This window comes from Chionomys nivalis, chromosome 24, assembly GCF_950005125.1.
Source record: "Chionomys nivalis chromosome 24, mChiNiv1.1, whole genome shotgun sequence".
Lineage (NCBI taxonomy): Eukaryota > Metazoa > Chordata > Mammalia > Rodentia > Cricetidae > Chionomys > Chionomys nivalis.
Window position 1 is genome coordinate 5,876,986 of NC_080109.1, and position 22,278 is coordinate 5,899,263.

The 22,278-nt window shown below is 42.3% G+C and overlaps 1 protein-coding gene across 5 annotated transcripts in view; it reads left to right on the plus strand.

The window, feature by feature from the left end:
- The window catches only part of Rxfp1 (relaxin family peptide receptor 1), an 83,088-nt gene that overhangs the window by 14,927 nt on the left and 45,883 nt on the right, over positions 1 to 22,278 (plus strand). For 2 of the 5 annotated variants that reach the window (XM_057757229.1, XM_057757230.1), the window contains exon 2: positions 9,388 to 9,525. The exons of 2 other annotated variants lie outside the window; for them this stretch is intronic. In XM_057757229.1, coding sequence (XP_057613212.1) covers positions 9,388 to 9,525 — 138 coding nt within the window. Of the gene's footprint in view, positions 1 to 9,387; positions 9,526 to 22,278 lie in introns of those variants that run through there. One more of the 5 variants, XM_057757233.1, reaches the window with a different exon arrangement.

Genomic DNA, 22,278 nt, shown 5'->3' on the forward strand with positions numbered 1-22,278 from the left:
ACTGTTTGTGTACAATCATACACAAACGTTCTCTAGCACTTGAAAACCAGATGAAAAATGAGAAAGAAACTTGCTTACCCCTAGAAAATAAGAGGATATAAAATGACTCAAAACGGTCAATCATTTTCAGTTTTAAAAAAGGAGGGAGGAGTATGTAGGAGTCTAGATCTTCTCTCCCCAATCATGCTTGCCTCTTCCCTGCCACAGATGTGCATCTAACCCACTTAGCAATCTTGAGAGCTGGATATAGAGGGGTATCCAGCAACCAGTCACACAAAGCGAGGTCTGGTGGCAATGGCTGTATCAAAGTGCAACTGGAGATGGGGGAAAGCAATCCTCCCTCACTACTTAACTTAGTGACCGGAATTGGCAACCATGTCCATCACAAGCTTTACTCTTAATTTGAGGTGGCAGCATGGACAGAGAAAGGAAGTCATCCATCCAGCAACATCAATGAAGTGCTTGCTAGCAGGCCTGTCCGTGACGAGGCAATCACCAAAGAGCATAAATATTGGCCGGTTCCCGATAGACACTTATAAGACATGATGGAAGATGCCGACAATTCCTTCCACATAAACCACACGCGACAACACGTGTTTTTTTTTAAAATATTTATTTATTATGTACACAATATTCTGTCTGCATGTATGTCTGCAGGCCAGAAGAGGGCACCAGACCTCATTACAGATGGTTGTGAGCCACCATGTGGTTGCTGGGAATCGAACTCAGGACCTTTGGAAGAGCAGGCAATGCTCTTAACCACTGAGCCATCTCTCCAGCCCCGACAACACGTGTTTGACATAGAGTGCTTATAACTTTATGGACTGGTGTTTGATGGGATATTTGACAGAGTCCATGAAATATGATTTTAGCACAGCTATTAGTTACCATATAACTAACCTGGAAGTAAAGACAGGTGGTCGTGCAGAGGTAATGAACATCTCCACTTGGATGTCAGCCAAGGCAGCGGTGAGTAGGTGCTTCAGATTCCTTATTGTTCACTTAACCACACTAGGTGCCTAGGAGTTAGTGAACCCTATATCTAAAAATAAAAAATGTTTAAGAATCTGTTCAGGGGTTGCAGAGACAGCTTGGAGTTAAGGAAATTTGTTGAGCTTGCAGGGGACACCTGTCTGGGTTCCAGAACCCACATGGCAGCTGCATGTTGGAGTTGTAACTGTAACTCCAGTGTTGAGATAGGTGGAGGCCTGGACTGACCAACTCCGCTACTACCCAGGCCGACATCCAGGACTTTGGAGTTGGCCCTACTCATTATCTACCCCACCTGGGAACTGCAGGAGCTTATGAAGGAAGTTGCCCAACTATAGCCAAAGAATCTCGATGACTCCCAACAGAAGGTTATCTGAGAGAAGTTTTCATAAGGATTCAATATCAATGATGTACCAGAAGCCAGAGGCCTTGAACCTGACCAACAACTCATTGCAAGGAACCTTTGCAAGCTTGCTCAAGAGGGCAGACTGCATAACACGCCACAGCTCCCAAGGCTCCTTGACAAATGAATATATGATGGAGAGATAAGAAAGACAAAGGAATGAAGTGTCTGAGTCTGGGGGAAGGGTGCAAGGGTGGAGGACAGACATGCAAGAACTGGAATATGAATGAGTTTGGGGTACACGATAAGAAACTCACAAAAGCATCAATAAAACTATGTTAATTAAAAAAGAAATACATAAACACAACATGGAGAAACCTCAGTTGTTCTGCATTGGAAAATGTGTCATCCATGTGTCTTTTATGCAGAATGGGGAGCCCTGATTAATGTGTAGAACATCTCACAATTGCAAATTGTTTATACTACACCCTCAAAAACCGGTTCTTAACATCCTAGGATTTAAAAAACAAAACAAAGCAGGAACAACAGCAAAGGTATCCTGTGTTCCCAGAGCATTTTTGTTCGCTCTTTATGCGGAGCTCTAACAGCCATGAGATGTCTTCCCCTGCCCCAGGCGAGCTTCAGCTCAGATACTGAGCTCAGAACTGTAGACATGACTGCACAGAGACAGACAGGTTAATGCCACAAGTGGGTGGCTGGGGAAGCACAGCAGAGAAAAGCTAACCAACGTTGACAGGACTCCAAAGAACAGAGTGAAAATCAAGTGGCCCTGAAGACATCACTGCACTGCTCAACAAGATAAATATTCCATTGGGGGAATTAGGGAAACTTCGCAAGTCAAGCCAACAACTGTCTGTCAGAGGCCCGTGTGGAGCTCTGGCATACACTTTGCTACAGAGGAGATATAAGAAATGAGGATCTAAGTGACATGGGAAGGAGAATCAAGAAACTATTTCTTTTGTTCTTCTTTCCTTTAATTGAAAATCCATACAATATATTCTGATTACTGTTTCCTCTCCCCCATCTCCTTCCAGATCCTCCCTACCCATTCACTTCCTTGATCTCTCTCCTTAGAAAACAAACGGGTAAAAAGAAGAAAGAGAGAAAAAGAAAAAGCACAAGAAACACAGAGAGAGTGGCATGACACATACATGCATACACATAGAAACAGAAAATTGGAAATTATAATACGCAAGCAGAAGACTAGCTAGATTTTTTAAATAGCAAAACAAAGCAATATGAGACAAAAATAACACTGAATTGTTGGTTTTTTGTTGACCATGTACTGTTGGACATGTACCCAGTGGGACTCCATTGAAGAAAACTAACTTTTCCATAGCAAGATGATGTCAATTGGAGGCAGCTTCAGGGATAGAAATGGGGACTTGTCTCCTCTTCCCCTTCAGTGCCGGAACTCTGTCTGACTTGAACTTGTGAAGGTCTCGTGCACACTGTCACAGTCTCTGTGGATTCATATGTGTATGTGATAACCTTATAGTACCACAAACACTTGTCAGTGGGGATGAAGGCTCTGGTTAGGCACCAACTTGACTTCTCCATGTCTCCATAAGATTCTAAGTCTTATCTTCAGCAGTTAGGACTTTCCATCAATTTGTGGAGACCAGCCAATAGCCTTGGCACATAGCTATTTGGTATTGGGTTATTTGGGTATTTCCATAGGGCCTCTTTGACCAACAATACAATTAGATGTAACCCTTTCCTGGTACTTGAAGTTTCACTTGGAAGTGAGAAATGTCTAGTTGGGGCACTATCTCCCCAATTTCATATATATACATAGCAGCTTCTACAGTAGTAGACTTCCATATGACCTCTCAAATATTAGTGTTACATCTTAGTATCAGCCGTCTCCATGTTCCCTCCCTTGACCCTCCCCATTTAATCATCCTGTTCCAGTCTCTCTCTTGTCATTCCTTACTATATATTTATTTCCCCTTCCTTGGAAGATGCTCCCCTCACCACTTACTTTATACCTGATCCCTGTGGTCTGATGGATTATGGTTTGCCTTTCAAAGGCTTGAAAGCTAAAATCCTCATTTAAGATTTGTGTTTTGAGGGGGCTGGAGAGATGGCTCAGTGGTTAAAAGCACTGCCTGCTCTTCCAAAGGTCCTGAGTTCAATTCCCAGCAACCACATGGTGGTTCACAACCACCTGTAATGAGATCTGGTGCCCTCTTCTGGCCTGCATGCATGCCTGCAGGCAGACTACTGTATACTTAAAAAATAAATTTAAAAAAAAAAGATTTGTGTTTTGAGGTCAGCATTACCTCACTCAAGATGATGTTTTTTTCTAGCTCCATTCATTTATCTGAGCATTTCATGACTTCATTTTTTTAAAGCAGTAATGTTCCATTGTGAAAATTACTACATTTTCTTTATCCACTCATTTCTTCGTGGACATCTAGGCCATTTTCAACTCCTGGCCCTTATGGAAAGAGCAGCTATGAAGATGGTTGAGCAGGTGTCTCTATGGTAGGAAGTTGAGTTCTCTAGATATATGCAAAAGAAGGGTATACATGGATCTTGAGGTAGATCTACTCCCAGCTCACTGAGGAGCCACCGCACTGATGTCCATAGTGGCTGTACTAGTTTAGACTCACACCAACAATGGTTGAGTGTTCGGCTTACCATCATCACCAGCATGAGCTGTCATTCGTTTTATTGATCTTGGTCATTCTGATTGGTGTAAGATAAAAGCTGTAAGTAATCTTGATCTGCATTTCCCTGATGACCAAGGAAGTTGAATATGTCTTACTTGTGTTTCATCTTATAGTGGTTCTATATTTAATTATACCCCATTTTTAAATTGGGTTATTATGGTTTTTTATTTATTTTTATTTAATGTGCATTGGTCTTTTTATCTGCATGTATGTCTGTGAGAGGGTGTTGGATCTCGTGGAGTTGGATTTACAGGCAGCTGTGAGTTGCCTTGTGGGTACTGTGAACTGGACGCAGCTGTGAGCTGCCGTGTGGGTACTGTGAACTGGACCCAGGTTCTTTGGGAGAGCAGCTAGTGCTCTTAAACGCTGACCCATCTTTCCAACCCTTGTTTTCTTAATGTCCGGTGTTTTAGTTCTTTATAGATGTTAGATATTAACTTTCTATTGGAAGTATAATTGGTAAGGATCATTTCCCATTTGTAGGCTGCCACTCTATCCATTGCTATACAGAAGTTTTTGAATTTTATGAGGTCCCATTTATTGATTGTTGTTTTTAGTGCCTGTCCTATCAGTGTTCTGTTCAGAAAAACTTGTCCTGTGCCATATGAGTTCAAGGATATCCCATATGTTTTCTTCTGTTAGATTCAGGGTGTCTGGCCTTTCGTTGAGTTTTGCGCAGGGTGGTAAATATAGATCTTCGTATTCTACATACAACTTTCCAGTTTGATCATCTTGTTAAAGATGCTATCTTTTTTTAATCAATGTGTATTTCTGACTTCTTAGTAAAAAAAAAAAAAAAAAAAAACAGAAGTCCATAGATGTGTTGACTTATGTCTAGGCCTTCAGTTACATTTCATCGATCAACAGGTTTGTTTTTATGCCAATATGATGCTGTTTTTATTACTATAACTCTGTATATAAATTGAAATTGAAATCTAGGATGATTCTACCTAAAAAGGAATTCAACAATTCCTTTTTCTATTCAGAATTGTTTTAGCTATCCTGTGTGTGTGTGTGTGTGTGTATATTGCTCCGTACGTGTGTGTGTGTTGTGTGCGTGTATGCGTGTGTGTGTGTGTGTATCTCTCACTCTCTGTGTGTGTGTGCATTGTGTGTGTTTCCACATGGAGCTGGCAATTGTCCTTTCAATTTCCTGTGAAGAGTTGCATTGGAATGTTGGTGGGGATTGTGATGGATATGTAGATTTTGGTAGGTTGAATAAAAATGCACTGAGAGCATGGAAGATATTTTTATCTATTGGTATCTTATTTCTTTCTCCAATTCTTTCGGTTATCCCAAGATGTTTTTGAGGCTACTGTGAAAGTTACTGTCTCCCTGGTTTTTTTCTTATTTCGTTTCAGTTCATAAGGAAGGGTTACTGGTTTTTGTGAGTTAAGTTTGTAACCTGCAACTTTTCTGGAAGTGTTTATCCTTTGTAGGGGTTTCCTGGTGGAGTCTTTAGGGTCATTTATATACGCAATTCTTTCATCTGCAAATAAAGATATCTTGACTCCTTCCTTTCCTATTTTACCCTCTCGATCTTTTTCAGTTGTTTTATTGCTCTAGTGAAGATTTCAAGTGCTATACTGAATGAGCATGGAGAGAGGAGGCAGCCTTGTCTTGTTTCTGGTTTTACAGGAAATGCTTTGGATTTCTTTCCATTTGGGTTGATGTGGGCTGTGGGCTGGAAACTGCCTTTATTGTGTTGATGTATGTCCCTTGTATCCTTATGCTCTCCAGGACCCTTGTCATGAAAGCATGTTGGATTTGTCTGCATCTGAGATGATCATGTGGTTTTTGTCTTTCAGTTTGTTTATGTTGTGGATTATATTCATCAATATACATATGTTGAACCATCTCTCCCTCTCTAGAACCAAACTTACTTGACCATAGAGGATAATCTTTTTTGATGTGTTCTTGGATTTGACTTCCAAGTATTTTATTGAGAGTTTTTACATCTTGTTCCTAAAGAAAATTGATCTGTATTTTTGTCTTTGTCTATAGGTTCAATGACCTATAGACAGCTATATGGAAATGTGATTGTACAAAAAGGGTCTCTTAGGAGGGGGGCAGACTGGGTGGGACAGAGATCAAGAAGATCTGTGTGTTTGAACTCTTCCTAGCCTCTCTGCTAAGTTTTTCTTTCTCTCAAGTAGGCATGCCACAGAAGATCTCTGACATATTGTGAGACAAGGGCAGGTCGCAGAAGCTCTTTATAGCTAGTACTTACACAGAAAACCAAAGAAAGGTCAGGGCAGTATTTTTAGATTTTATTGCTAACTTTTGAGAAAGTTCCAGTTTCTATGACCTACCATGGGGAAGAAGAATTCCAGCTTCTGTGGCTTCACTAGTGAAGTGGAGGCGGAATGAGCAAGGCAAGAGTAAATCAAAACCTGTGCTTCTGAGTCTGCTTCTGACATCACTTTAGGGTCTCAGTTCTTCTGAGTCCAACATGCCTCCCAAAGTGGAATCATGCTTTAACACTGGTTAGGTATGAAATTCAATTGCTACAAATTAACAAAAGCCAGATTCAAAAGTCTTGACTATTTCAGTCAGACATTGAGTCACTCAGTACAGATTTACTACATCAAGATGTTTCATGAGTGTTCAGTAGACACATCTCAAATCTCACACAAAGTCTAACATGCTCTCTTGGTTTCCTGCTGTATCTGTTTAAGTTAACATGGGTTTGTGGTGCTAACACACTCTTCCAGAAAATGTCCTCTGCCTGTGCTCCCTACCTTGAGCAGGATAGACTTGAATTGTCAAAAACTCCTGAAATGTTCTTGCTAACTCAGCCCATTGTCCAATAATCTTCACGGTTATCACTAATGTGGATATTCCCCACTGATAATAGTGGCACAAACTGCAGTCTTTTTCCCAAGACTCTCATCCAAAACAAAACCGTCACTGTTTCCAAAATAGTAGAACAGCTGCACTCACCCCTACTTGCTAGTGTCCAGCTACGTCTTAATTCTCTTGGGATCCATTACAAAATCTCAACAATAAGATAAAAAATCTTAAAAATAGTGAACTGTCTGCTCCACAATGAGCAGTCTGTGGATGTTTCTGTTATGCATTTCTGTGGTTTGGAAGACTGACTCGTAGAGGTATATTTTAAGCTTAGTCCCCAGACAGTGACACTAATAAGAGGCACAGGGATCTTTAAGAGGTAGGACCTTTTGGAAGGATATTGTGTCACTGGGGATGTGCATTTGAAGAAGATGTCAAAACCCCAGTCCTTCCTTCTTCCTCTTCGCTGACTGGCTGGCATAAAGGCGAGCTGTAGATTTCACTGTGATGCATTGTCCTCTGCAACAGGCCATTGGTCATAGACTAACATCACAAAAACTCTGAGCCAAATAAACCTTTCCTTTTTTAGGGTGTGTTTTTCACATATTTCGTGGCAATTATGGAAATCCAGCTACTCCATTGTAAGTGTTGCAGTTACGAAGTAAAACGTATAGGGTATCCTGGTCGTCAGAAGCTGAGGAATTCCTGAAGAGTTACAGCCAAACATCATGGGACATCTGGATAGTCAGGTGACAGGCAGGCTGGCATGCTTTCCTAGGGATGTTATTTTGCAAACCTTTGGGTGACTTTCCAGAGAGGTTCATTATCACGTCTCGTATTTGCCAGTCCTACAACAACACGATGTCTTCCTTCTGCTGTAAGGAACTAACGCCATAATCAAAGGGAAACATTCTTCCCATGTCTTTACAGGTCGCCTTCAGTGTCTTCAGAACTTTCCCAGAGCTCTGCCTCCTGGCTGTTTGTCCTGAGCAATTGTGCCCTGAAGGCATTTGGGAGCCCATAGGAAGGTGTTCTGTGTTGGGGGTGTAAGGAGTGGCAGGTGGCGGAGCATGCTAGAGAAAGTCTCTGCAGGGAAGGCGGTCCACGGTGGGGGCTAAAGTGGTCAGTCGAATTATGTTGAAGTAACAGAAAGCAGATTCCTCACTGTTAGAAAAGCAGGGAGAGAAACTTAATGAGAGAAAAAAAAATCAGCCTTAGTCTTGTGGTACTGCGTGGGAGGAGGGACTCGGGGTTCAGTATCGAGAGACAGACTGGTAAGTAAATGCAGAAGTCTGCATGCACAGATCCGAGCAACTACACAGTCCCAGTCCATCCACTGAGGACACTGGGGAAACAACATCCCCGTAGCCTTGTATGCTGAGTCCTTAACTTGGTTTCTAAACACAATTCAACCCCCCGGAGGAGCCAGAACTCAGAGAAATGGTGGATTTGAAGCCACAACAGGCAAAATAGATGATTCTGGAAAAAATCATTCAGTGTCCGAAAGCATGGAAGTCCTCAGAGACCAGTGGGTTCTGTTGAGGCTTGAGATGATCAAAGTCAGCTTGAGGTTCCCACCACCAAAGATGAAGAAATTTGGGGAAAGGGGTACAAAGAGACCAGTAAGATGGATCAGCTGGCTAAGCATTCGTCATTGGTTCAATTCCTGGTCCTCGGAGCTGTCTTCCAGCCTTCACACATGTGCCCTGGTACCCTTGCCCGCTCATCCCCACATTCCGCACATATACACAATAATAACGATTTTTAAAAGAACCAAAGGTGGCTCCAGATAAAACTAAAGACATAAGAAATCATCTCGGGGCTAAACCTAAACTTGTCCCATTTACTTACAGGGTATTTGGGAGCCCCAGCTTGAATAGAACCTGAGAGTCCCGTGGCAAAGGCATCTCAGTGTTCATCTGATTTTGATGGTTGTGTCATGTTGTGGAGAAGGCCTTTACTTGTAGGGAATATATAGCAAAGTGTCTGGGGGTAATAACAGGGAGCACTTTACTCTCGGACATTTCAGGGAGATGAAAAGATTCTTAGCCCGTATTTGCAGGTGCTCTGTCAGTTGGAGAATTTAAAATTGTAAATTAACATCAATCTATTATAATATTAATTATATTATAATTATATCATAATGTTATGGAAATAGACGAATTTCATGGTACAAGCACATAAGAGAATTTGGGAACCAAGATGTATTGTCCTTTTGTGAACTGCCTTTATTTTAGGTTGAGGTCTGGCAGGGATAATTACTGTGCCCAACTCTTTGAGGTCATAGATTCAATCCCCACCACTTTGGCACTCATAGAGGTGTGGGGGCAGTAGATAAAGAAAGAGAGGTTGGTAAGAGAATCCTAGGAACAGAAGCCAGTATGAGCATTCTAGTGAGGCAGAGACTCAAGAAAGCAGCCACAGCCACCATAGATGGTAATGCCAGGTTCCTGCTCTAACTGGTCCAGGGGACAAATGTGTGGGAACTATGAGGGGACCACCTTTAGTGCTATGTGTGTATTAACTGTCTCCAAATATTGCATCTCTCTCCCTCTTCCCCAGTCACTTCTGGGAGTGCACAGGATGTCAACTGTCCCCTTGGTTTCTTCCCCTGTGGGAACATTACCAAGTGCTTGCCCCAGCTGCTTCACTGCAATGGTGTGGACGACTGTGGGAACCGAGCAGACGAGGAAAACTGCGGTGAGTGAGGAGCCGGATCACAGCCAGCAAGGCCTGGCCACGCCAACCTGGAAGAGAACTGAGTGTGTAGGGGCAGGGGGTTGATTGGCTTCCGTATCTACTTTGGGAAAGGACCAGAATCAGCACAAGACACCCCAAGACCAAGTTCTCAGCACAAAGGAAATTTATTTGTCCTGGAGGTGTAGTAGGAAGCTGCTTGTTCATTCCTGGCCATTCATACTTGAAATAAACACACAGAAACTATGTTAATTTAAACACTGCTTGGTTTATTAGCTTAGGCGTCTCCTCCTCCTCCTCCTCCTCCTCCTCCTTCTCTTCTTCTTCTTCTTCTTCTTCTTCTTCTTCTTCTTCTTCTTCTTCTTCTTCTTCTTCTTCTTCTTCTTCTTCTTCTTCTTCTTCTTCTTCTTCTTCTTCCAGATAGGGTTTCTCTCTAGCTTTGGAGCCTGTCCTGGAACTAGCTCTTGTAGACCAGGCTGGATTCAAACTCACAGAGATCTGCCTGCCTCTGCCTCCCAACTGGTGGGATTAAAGGTGTGCATCACCACCACCTGGCTTAGTTTAGGCATCTTATTAACTAACACAACTTAAATTAACCCATTCCTATTATTTTATATTTTACCACAAGACTGTGACCTATGGGTAGGTGTATTTCTCCTTTGGCAGCTACATCGCATCTCCCTGACTCTGCCTTCTTTCCTCCTCTATATGCTTGAAATTCCTGCCTCACTCTAGTCTGTCCTGCCATAGGCCACAGCAGCTTTATTCATTAACCAAAGAAAGCAACATATATACAGAATGACTTCCCATATCATTTCCCCTTTTCTGTCCAAATAAAAAGGAAGGTTTTAATTTTAACATAGCAAGATTACATACAACAAAACAGTTAACAAGCAAGAACTATAGTTACAATATTTAGCCTACAATATTTGGCAAATTAAGGAAAATACTCTATTATCTATCATATCTTTGTGAGTCTAAAGTTGTATATATAATTTATCTTTTATCATAAATAAGGAACACTATTACTATAAACATCTATTCTTCAACTCCATCAAAGACCCCAGAAAGACATAATATTACTTAAGAAAACAGGAATTTCATTGTAAGCAACTTCCAAAACTCTAGAATTGACAGAGACATCTTGCTGCCTGGACAGTCGCTCAAAGTTCTCCTGTAACATTGGGCATCCATCTTTAGCCTACAGACTCATAGTATCTCACAGGGTTTTCCATGCAACGGGAAATTTGAAAGATCATTTCATCTATATTGGCAGTTTGTTAGTCACTTTCCTCTGTTTCCTGCAGAGTGTCTGGAAAACTCTTTCATGGAGCAGGAACCTTGAAGGAACATCTCACCTTCTTTTGGCAACTTCAGCAGTCATTTTTCTGTGGGTCCTGCATGTCCAGTTTATACAGCATACCATCAAGCAATCCAGACAAGAACAGTTTCTTGCCCAAATGGCTAGCCTTGTCACATTGAAGGCAAATTCCATAATGAGTTTTTTCTAAGCTCTTCAACCTCTCTGAAGTAATTGGTGTTTTTAGAAACAGATATATCTCACTGTTGAGAAAAGTCTAAGTTCTTAAAACATTTTAAATGCCCTATTCTGAAAGTCTTTGAAAAGTTTGAAGAATACCTGTCCATCTGAAATATATCTCTATATATCTAGAAAACCTGATTAATATGACTACAAACTTGACTATTATAGATGACTATTTATTAACCTGTATTTCTTAATTATATATTACATTTTTAAATGAGCTATATAAACACAATACTTTAATCAAGAGCAGAAATATACATATAACAAAATTGACCTTAAATTTGTATCAAAAACCAAGATCCATACCAATGCAAAGTATTGATCTCTGTATCATATCACCCTTTAAAGGAAAACAAATATTTAAACAATATTTGGGAATTTGGGCATAGTTCTCTCCAAATGCTCCCTGCTGATTGGGGACACTGTTAATCAGGTCTTTCATGGGGCATCCTGTGTGGTAGGTCCATCTCAGCCAGCAGTCCTGAAGCTGTCACAGATGCTGGACCATCTGGGCCATTGCTTCAGGAGGTCTTGTTTAATGAAACAATATTAGCTGGTTCAAGTTTCTGAAACTTTAAATTACAAATTTATCAAAACCACTTGAATGCCTGAAGCTGGTTCACCGCAAAACAAATCTGTTAATCGATATACAAGCTAGTAATATTCTCACTTGTGGGAAAATATGAGGCTATTTTTGGAAGGCGGAAACATACATACAATGCTAAGACTGGATGCACTGTATAAATGATAAGCCTGCAGGAGGCCTCACTGCCTACTCTGGGCATTCCAGATTTGCAAAGCACCAACCCTAATGGCCGAAACTTCCTTTACACACAGAACCGAAAGGAGACAGGTTTAAAAACCTCCACTCTGAGTAAGCCTCGCTCAGCTTATATCATAGAGCCAGCACTTGGGCCTTGAGAAAAAGGTCATTTCCTGTAAATGAATCTTATAATCACAAACAAACTCAAATCATCTTCCTAATAGGGTGTGACGTAACCATTTTCACCCAACTCCTGCATGTGGGAATCCCAGGGCAATAGCCAAGAATGGTAAAGTGCTAACAACGTCTTCAGTTTCACTGCCTGAGGCTCCTCTGGCCGAGCTTCTCACCTGGGCTAAGGTGCAGAACTGCAAGATGCACTTTCTCTTCCTTTGTGACCACAAACATCCATGTGTTTGATCCCCAAGCTAAGCAGACAGAACTGAAGCTGCTCTGTTTAGGAAAGCGGTCTGTCACTGAGCCACACCCTGCAGCCTCAGGCTTTTATGGTTTGTTTTGCTTGGCTTTGTTTTGCTTGGCTTTGTTTTTGTTTGGTTTAACACCTTCCCCCTGGTTGTATTTTCACTGCTTCTCAGTTTGGAACACTCTCTCTCCACAGGGGGTAAACCAAGTGCAGACACTTAACTCATGAGTGAAAGCTTCACTTGCCTTTGAGTGAGAGGTCCGCAAACATTTCAAAGAATAGCATTTGCTAAAATCACCGAAAATTGCAATGCAAACGCAACTGTGATCTGTCCGCGGCCAGCCGCTTCCCTCCGCACCTGCTTGGTATTTGGACACAGTCCCAGGTGGCGTCCGGTCAGGCGGAATGGGTTCCAGGAGGCAGAAGCCGGGTAACTGTCTCAAGTTCACCAGTAAAAGTAGGTCTTCCGCGTAAAAGGAAACGCTAACTTTAGTGACAGTCTTAAAGAGACCATATTAAAGAATAAAAATAATAAGTTGCCGTCCTTGTGATAATAATCTTTACTCTGGTGCATTCCTCAAGACTCCCTAGTCAGCGGCGCAAACACAGACAATAAGGCATTCAATAAAGCTGGCTCAGTCTCCAAAATTTCTACTTCAGTGCTGGCCTGAAGGGTGGTAAACAACCCTTCTCTTTTCTTTAAAAAAAAAAAGTGTCTATCACTATGGATGAGTAAAAGGATTCAGTGAAGGCTGGAGACAGAGCTCAGCAGTCAAGAGCGCTTGCTACTGCCACTCAGCTGCCCGCAGAACCATCTCTAACTCTAGCTCCAGAGGATATGATTCCTTCCAAGAGCAGCACACACATTATACACACATACAGAGAGACAGAGCGGGGAGGAGCTTGAGGATTAAATGAGATGCTATATAAGAGGTGTTTAGCAGAAGAGACATAAGACGCTTCTGTGACCGCCCCCCAAGTTTATGTATGAGTATCCTACCCTGTAACATGTTAAATGTTAGCTCTGATCAAACCTCTAACATATCCAAGCATGTACTACTGCTGTCTGTCCTTGCCAGCGTGGGCTGGCGCGCTCAGAAGAGCCTGCAGAATCCACCACCATCTGTAGAGTCAGGTGATTACAAGTAGGAGCTTGTGTTGTTCTGATTTCCCTGGCCAGCTGTGGCTTTTTATTTCTTCCCTTTATGGTATCTGAATAATTTATGCTCCCAAGGCTGCTCACTTTTAAGACATCCATATTTAAATTCTTGCTAATGCTAATTAAATTAAACCAGAAATGTGGTCTTTTCAGAATATATAAACTTCATGAATATCTGATGAAGCAGTATTAGATATATTTCCAACTATGCAAAATAAAGTGTTTTAGCTTATATAGATGGAAAGAATTCATGATCATTTGTGATTAAAAGTATATTGTCGAATCAAATGTCCTTTTTTAGTGGAAGAGGACATTTTTCATTAATCAGAAAAAAATTCAAAGTAAAACTTAAGATTCCAACATTCAGGAGACAGAGGGAGCCAGTTCTTTGCAAGTTGGAGGCCTGTGTGGTCTATAATCTTTCTTTTCTTTTCATTTATGAGACAGGACTCTGCAGCTTTGGAGCCTGTCCTGGAACTAGCTCTTGTAGATCAGGCTGGCTTCAAACTCACAGAGATCCGCCTGCCTCTGCCCCCCAAGCGCTGGGATTAAAGGCGTGCGCCACCACCGCCCAATTTAAATCACTTTTATTAGATATTTTGTCATAGCAATGAACATTAAAGGTAACTGATTCAGAAGTTGGAGAGATGGCTTAGCAATTAAAAGCAGTTGCTGCTCTTCCGGAGGACCGGTTTGATCCTGGTACCTACATCAGGGGGCTGTCAACTGCTTGTTACTCCAGCTTTGGGAAATCTGACTCCCACTCTGGGCAGACAGACAGACAGACCACATACACACACACACACACACACACACACACACACATATTCTCTTTTTCAAGCAACTAATACAGAAAACAGGTGCCAGGAAGTAGCATCCTTGTTGTGATAAACATGAACACGTGGTTTATAGGCTTTAAAAACTGGTCTGTGAGAGGAATGTGGAACAGTTTGCAGGTACAGGGTAAGGAAATCCTAGAACATTGTGAGCAGAGATTAATGGGCCATTCTGATGAGAGTTTGGGAGACCAAAAGGCCAAAGGAAAGGCGAACAGTGGAGGCCCAGCTCCTGAGTTTTCAGGAAGAACGAGGCCAGAAGTCATTTTGGGAGAGATTCTGACTTCATTCGCCTGTGTCCTGATCTTAACTCTGATCAACCTCTACGATGTCCCGGGATGTGCTGCTGCTGTCTGTCTGTGCCAGAATCATCTGGAACACTCAGGAAGGAAAGCAGAATCACCCATCCTCTGTGGAGTCAGGTGATAAAACGTGGGACTGAGTGTCGCTGAATTCCAAAGAAATGGATTTTTCTTGTTGTTGTCGCACAAAGGAAATTCCAAAGCAGCACAGCATTCAGGCCGGGACATGACGGCTGCTCGTTCTCTTACCCAGATCTACAGTGAAAGCAAGGAGAGGGAAACTAAATCGCTGAAGGAAGGGGGTTTGAGGTTGTGGACAAAAAGACCGTGTAGCAAAAGTAGCTATGATATGTAAAAAGATTAGCACCGGAAAAGATGAACATCATGTTCCGCAATGGGACCATAGGAAAGGTGCCCTAAGCAAGAGCCAGCCAATGAAGCCTCCAGCCTGCAAAACACCAATTAATTTGGGAGGGGAGAACCTAAGCTAAGAATACTTAGTTTCTTTTTCAAAAGCAATAACCTAAAAAAGAGTTGCTCAAGGTTGAGCAGGACACAGCAGCGGCTGCATCCATGGTCCAAGAGAACCAGACCAACCAAGAGCTGGCAGCGGAACTTGGCAGCAGCATCTGTGTGGTACTGGTTTTATAGGCATGAAAGATTTGAGGGTGAGGGAGTCATGCAGGCTTGCAGGAAGTTCCTTAAAAGCAGGCTGAACATCTATCTTGTGCTAGGGTTGGAGTCCCTATAAAGGTGATTCTGAAAAGCAATTGCATGAAGCTGAAGGGGTAGAATCTACATTGCAGTGGAAACTTCGGGATGTTGGAGATGCAAGGACCGTGTGGTTTCCACTAAGGAACGCTGCAGAGACAGAACAGAGGCCGCTCGAGAAAGAGACTGCATGCTGCGGGAGGCAGAGCTGGAGGCACAGGGCTAAAAAACCACTTTGGAGTCTAGATGATTCCTTCAAAAGTCCGAGTGGCCAAACAGTGATTTCCTTCCTGGGTATTCATCTCCTTTGGATTGTTCTTCCCTCGCTCTGCCCCCTCTCTTCTCTGCTGAAATGGGCATATTTAGTCTGTGCCACTGTATATTAAAAGTGCATGAGATTTTATTATTATTTCATAAAAAAGCACAGTTAAAAAACCGTCTTGAGTCTCAGCTGAGACTTGGGTTTAGGACTTTTAGACAGTGTTGAAACTGTTCAAGACACTGGGGACCTTTTTTAAATTTTTTTTTTATTAAAAATTTCCGCGTCCTCCCGCCTCCCTTTTCCCTCCCCCTCCCCCCACTCCCCATGTCCCACTCCCCTCCCCCTCCCTCTCCAGTGCGAAGAGCAGTCAGGGTTCCCTGCCCTGTCTGGGGATCTTTTGTAGTTGGGCTAAATGCAGGTTTCGTTATTAAATGGTTGTGAACCTATGAGTACAAACTGTGGAAGATGTGGCTTCAGGGTGATACATTTGTGTGCCGGGCTTAGAAGAGGTAGACTTGCGATGGTTAACACAGATTATCAATTTAGGACCTAGAATTACAAAGGAGGAAAGTCTCTAGGTGTGCCTGTGAGGTAGTTTCTAGACTGAGTTCATTGCAGTAGGAAGGCCCACCCTGCCGGTGTGGATACCATTCCATGGACTGGGGTCCCAAGCTGAATAAAATGGAGAAAGCAAACTGAGCATATACGGCCATCTTCAGCAAACCCTAAAAAGGGACTAGCGTAAGCAAGAGAATAACCATAAAAACGTTGAGCCGCAGCATTCATCTCTGTACACTTTCCGACTCTAAGGCAGCCAGCTGCCTGAAGCTTCTGCCCTGCCTTCCATGCCATGATGAGTTATACCCTTGAACTGTGAGACAAAGTAAACCCTTAATTCTTTAAGCTATTTTTGTGGTAGTTCATCCAAACAGAAAGAAATTAACACAATAACCAAGTATGAGGAATAAAATACCTAATACAAAAACCATTAAAACATATTCAACCATTGAACATGTCCATGGGCATAATGCAAGAAAAAAATACTTAGAACCTTTCAATTGAATTCATGGGAATCTTTTTCTTTCTAAAAAGTAATATAGAGGCCACATATGTAATTTACTTAGATAGAAAAGTGAATTTCTCCAAGTTCTAGTATTTAACATATAATTTCTGTATTTTTACCATGTGTCACTAATACAGTTTTCATCTCTCCTGAGACTTTTCCACGAACGCAGTCTGAGCACAAACCAAACAACACTCTGAAGTCATCAGAGCAGAAATTTGGTGTGTCCTTTGCAGAGAGAGAGAGAGAAACCTTTCCTTTTTTGTGCCCAAAACAGCAAGGGAATCTGATTACAAAATGCTGACAGTTCTCATTTAGAAATCACATGTGCTCATTTCGAACCGAATGCCAACTCGGTCGTGAAAGTGTAAAATTAAAGTCTCATCAAATTCTTGGGTGAGGACCGGGGTTGGAACTCAGTGGTAGAGTGTTTGCCTGGCATGTGCAAGGCCTTGGGGTCATTTACCTTCCACAGCCAATGTGCGTTTGTGTGTGTGTGTGCATGTGTGTGTGTGTACCTATCAGGTCAATTCACCACACCTAGATTTCCACTTGAGAGAGCTCTGCATTTCCAACTTCTCTTCATGTTTTTTAAGTAGAGCCAGTACACAGAGTGACCCCTCTCACGTCAGCTACACCACCTCGTTTGAAGCTATACTGCTTGCCCTATTATGGAGTTCAAGACTTCTAAAGACCAAGTCATCATGCCTGTCCTTACTAGACTTGCTCTTAGAACATCTCTCGCCTCCTCTACACCTCTACAGCACCATGCACAGAAAAAGAATGAAGACATTTCTGACCATTTCCACACTAGCCTTTCTGTAAGCCATAGAAGAAATGGCATGAAACATCTTCTATGACATTTGGAATGCTGTACAGTAGAGAGAAAATGTCCAGAAAGCTTTGTGCCCTCCTGGAACCTATGAATGTGACCTTATTTAGAAGCAAAGTCTCTGCCAAGAGGAAGATTAAGACCATGTTCTGACAGAATCGCTAGGATAGACCCCAAAGCCAATGACAGTGTCCTTGCAAGAAAGAGAAAACGGTTGCGGAGATGGAGTGTTCGTGGGCAGACAGAGGCAAAGGCTAGACTCCTGCTGGCACACCAGAAGCAAGCAACAGCCCAAATGGGCAAAGGCTAGTCTCCTGCTGGCACACCAGAAGCAAGCAACAGCCCGGACAGGCAAGAAAAGATCTGGAGCCTTGTATGTAGCTCTGCTGACACCTTGAGTTTAGACTCTTGCCTCCAAAACCATGAGAGAATGCATTTCTATTGTTTCAAGTCACCAGATGGCGGTAATTTGTTAGAGCAGTTGAGGCAGGGGATGAGAAACAGAAAAGGGTAGCCCTTCTGTAGACCTGACCCCCAATCCAGATGAAAGCAATCTGGAGTTGGGTACATCACAGACAGCATTTCCAATGCGGGGTCTTTGCCCCTTACTGCGTGCGGCAGAGACTCTCTAAAGATAAGTTCTCTTCTCAGATGGTTGTTCTTGAAAAACATCTTTTTTGGTGGATACTCTTTGTTCTTTTACGTGATGATCAGTCATCCATAGTCACAAGGGAGGCACAGGAGAGGAATGGAGAAGAAGAGTCACAGTGACAGGAGAAAGAGCTCTCCGTACAGAGCACCCAGAAGACATTAATGTGTTAAGGAGACAGACAGGAGGAAGGGAAGGTCTTTGACCAGAGTCTTTGGTGTGAGCTCCGTAGGAGAGGAAAAGCAAACTGAACAGGCCAAGCCTGAATAACTTCAAAGGGCTCCACGCGGTAAGAGTCGTCACTGGCTGCCTCTCCTCTCCCTGTAGCTGGTTTTGGATGCTTCGAGAAGAGGAAGTTGTCTCCCAGGTCCATGGGCCAAGAGATGAACTCTTTTGGCTTCACACTGATGATTTCATGTGTAATTGGGCTAAATGCATTGCTCATTGTTAGATGGTCATGAGCCTTTCTCCCAGCTGTGTTCTTTGTTCCCTCTGAGAACTGTCAAAAGTGGAGAGCCAGCTGTCCTCAGCCAGAAAGGTTAGTGGCATAGCATTCCTGGGCACAGGCACACAAAAATTAGTGTGGAGTATATGAGGTCTTCGTGAATTCAGCTGTACTAGGACCTCCTTGCCTTCCTCCTCACAAGCAGTTAGCAATAAACGGATGCCAGCTTTGACTGCACTGAAAACTGCATCGTGCTTCCTGGGTAAGCTCCCTGCAAAGATAAGAACGATCGCTTACAGAATTTATATCGCAGCTGTGCATTCACTTCCTGTCCCTGTAACAAATTCCTAAGAAAATCAAGTAAGAAACCTAAAAAGACGAGAGGTTCATTGTGGCTCACAGTTGGCTCACAGACCAGTTGGGCCATTTCAGCTCATGGGTTCTGGTACATGATTGATGGCCCTTGCCATGGCAGAGGCACATGGCACAGTAGAGCCATTTACTTCATGTCCAGGAAGGAAAACAAAAATAGAAAGGGATAACAGTCCTCTTTCTGGCTACATGTCTGAGGATCTGTAGACTTCCAACTAGTCTACACACATAAAAATCCCATTAGCATCACTTTTAAAACCAAGCCTTTAAAACATGGACCTTTGGGAGACAGTCAACACTCAGACCTCAGCTTGAACTTTCCAGATTTTACCTTAACTGCTTCTCCTTTGCCCCTCCCTCTAGACATGTTAATGCTGTATTTTATTTGGAAAAATCCCAAGGCACTGGAGAGCCCATTTTTTCATAGCTTTCTTTGTTTTTCTTACCTTCTTGATAGTAGTTGGTCTTCTCTAACTGGAGTTATAACCAGATTGTCTTCTGTATTTGAGTATTCATGTGTGCACACATACAAGTCCCTCATATGCTGCCTTTCATTTCATCCTCACTGTAAATGGGTATGCTGTAAGATATGCATTCCATAAATATGGAAAATAAAAGTGCAGAAAGATGACGTTAGTCTCCTGATAACAGGGTTATAGTAGAATCCCATCCCAGCTGTTTGGCTGGTGGGCCAGCTTCCCCTCACCCTAACAGTTTAGGTAATCGACCTGGTAACAGGAATCAGTTTATTTTGGTTCACAGCTTAGGAGGTTTCAGTTCATGATCACTTTACCCCATGGCTTTAGCCTACAGCAAGGGAGTGTGCCATGATAGGAGCATATGGGCAGAGAACTGCTCACGGTCAAAGGCCAAAGGGACTAGGGTCCCTTCAAGGACCATTCTAACCGGCCTAAAGCCCCCTCTTGGCCCCAGTTCTCAAGAGTTCCACCATCTCCCGGTAATGGCGTGGGCTAAGGACTTTGAGAGACTCTTATCTAAACACCAGAGCTTCCACATCCTGTTTCTGCCTGGGTGGAAGAACAAGGCCCATGCCGTTAATCATTAGATGATTTTGCATTCAAACAAATGTCTTGTTGATAAAATTTAAATTGGATGGCACCTCCTCTTGCGTGATATTTAAAACATTTAGACTTCTTTTTAAAGGAAAGTATTTTTAAATTTTTTTCTTAGAAAAGTAGTGTATGAGAAATTAGAGATACCTCCATATTTTAAATATCAAGTGTGGTGATGGGAGTAAGAGCTGATGTTTGTACGTTGTTACTAAATATAAGATACGATTCTAAGTCTGTATTTTACCTCATTTAATCCCCATGACGGTCTTTGAGACAGGAACTGTTTCATTACCTTTAAACTGGGAAGTTAAAGCCCTACCCTGCACATGAACTGGGAATGTCAGCTCCCGTCCCCAAATGAGTAACAGTCTTTATGCAAACCTTCCTCTGCGGCCAAAGGTTGTTGCTATTATAAGCTTCCATCCTTTCAATAGAGAAAAGCCATTAAACATCTTGTCTATTTCCTTTCTACTAGGATTACAGCTGGGCTTGTGTGTGACAGGACACTATACGGGATCCACAGGGACAGAGGTCTGGCTCACCGTCGTCTTGTGAAACCACATAATCCCCTGAGATATGCATGGATTATTCTGCTCCTTTGCCTTAAACACCTCTGAGTAGTCACCAGCCTGTCACAGACACTCCACACCCAGTCTTTCTTGCCTCCATCCTTAGCCATCCAGGACTCGAGGGTAATATTTCATTGTTCCTGAGTTAGCTGTGCCCCTAGAGAACTTCTGTGCTCCTGAGGCTCAGCTGCCTTAGCCATTCTAGTCTCTTCCACTCCGCTGCTCCATTGTCAAGCCAGTCTCTGACTGTAACAATTGCCCCGTGACTCCAGGTCGCCCTGCTCCAGAATCCAGTGAGGGAAATATGACCCATAACTAAGCCAGAAATGAAGTACGTCTCAGCCGTCCTTTTTCGGCCCAAGTCTCTTATCTCGTTTGTGAACAGAAAAGCCCAATGGTTCTCTTTAACAGGCTTGCAAACCTCTTGTCAAATGTCACTCTTAAGCATTTGAAAATAAAATTCCAGGAATTTAGCTCTCCTGTGAACCTTTTGAATTTCTGGGCCATCTTTTTCAGATGATGCAAGTGTGAACGTCTAGTTGCCTAAAGCAGGAAAGGGGTAGGGGCTGCAAGATATTTAAGAGAAGAGAAACTGTTAACACCCCGGGGGAGTTTTTCCGACACTGGTTTGGCATTGACTTTGAGAAGTAGATAAGCAGTGCTTATTTTGGGGTGTGATGGTGATGATATGTATTTTTAATAGGATTAGAAACCCAAGTATATTCAAGGACTCTTTTAATGTTAATTTGTCCTGCATTTAAAATTCAAAAACATTAGATATTCTTTAACTTTTTAAGTAAGCTTCTTATGTTGTTCTCAGGAGGACGACTGTGCCCAGCAGAGCGATACTGGAATCAGCTCCCATTACAGAATACCCCACTAAAGTCATTGATTCATCTTTTTAAAGTTAAAAACAGGGGGGGGGGAAGTGACATGGGTCATGACTCTTGTATTAAAGTCGTGATTTGGGTCTTTGTGCCTTTGGGGGACTGAGAATTGATCCTAGAGACTGGCATAGGAGAGCACTCACACCAACCTGTGGCTCAGCCTTCTTTTTGCTTTTATCTTGAGATATGACCCCAGACTGACCAGAAACTCACTCTGCAGCCTAAGCAGTTCTTAAACTTCCTCCCTTCTGGATTAACTTTCCAAGTAGCTGCACCATCATCCTTTTGGAGACTTCAGAGATCTGTTAGGAATGTAAACATATTAAATGTCATAAGCTGTAAATCTTAGGGAAGTTAAGGGACGATTTTCTATTAAATATATCCAGGGTATCCAGGTTTAATAATAAATAGCTCTTTAAACTTAAGTCTGAAATCAAATGCAGGAAGCTACATGAAACATAAGGCTAGAATTAGTTAGTACTTTTTAATATCACTTATATTAAAAAGAAATTTTAAATTTCAAGATAGTACTTATACCCTAAGAAAAAATTTTAAAGAGTCAAAATAAATTCAAGCGGTATGAGCTTTGTGACAATAATAGTCCTGGATTTTTATTTTATTCTGTCCCATACCAGGTGGTTCTTCTGATACAAGACAGAGACTTTGAATTTTCTTTTAACAACATGCTTGGGTTTAGAAAAGGAGAGAGTCACACTCCAACTTCAAAGTCAGCTTTAACTTTTAATTGAGTCAGGACTACATAAAGACTACCTGTTTAACATGTCTGTAGAATCCAGCAGAAATCAACATTTTGAAAGGTTTACGACACTTTTCCTTGTAGAGTATTTTATGCCATAAAGCCA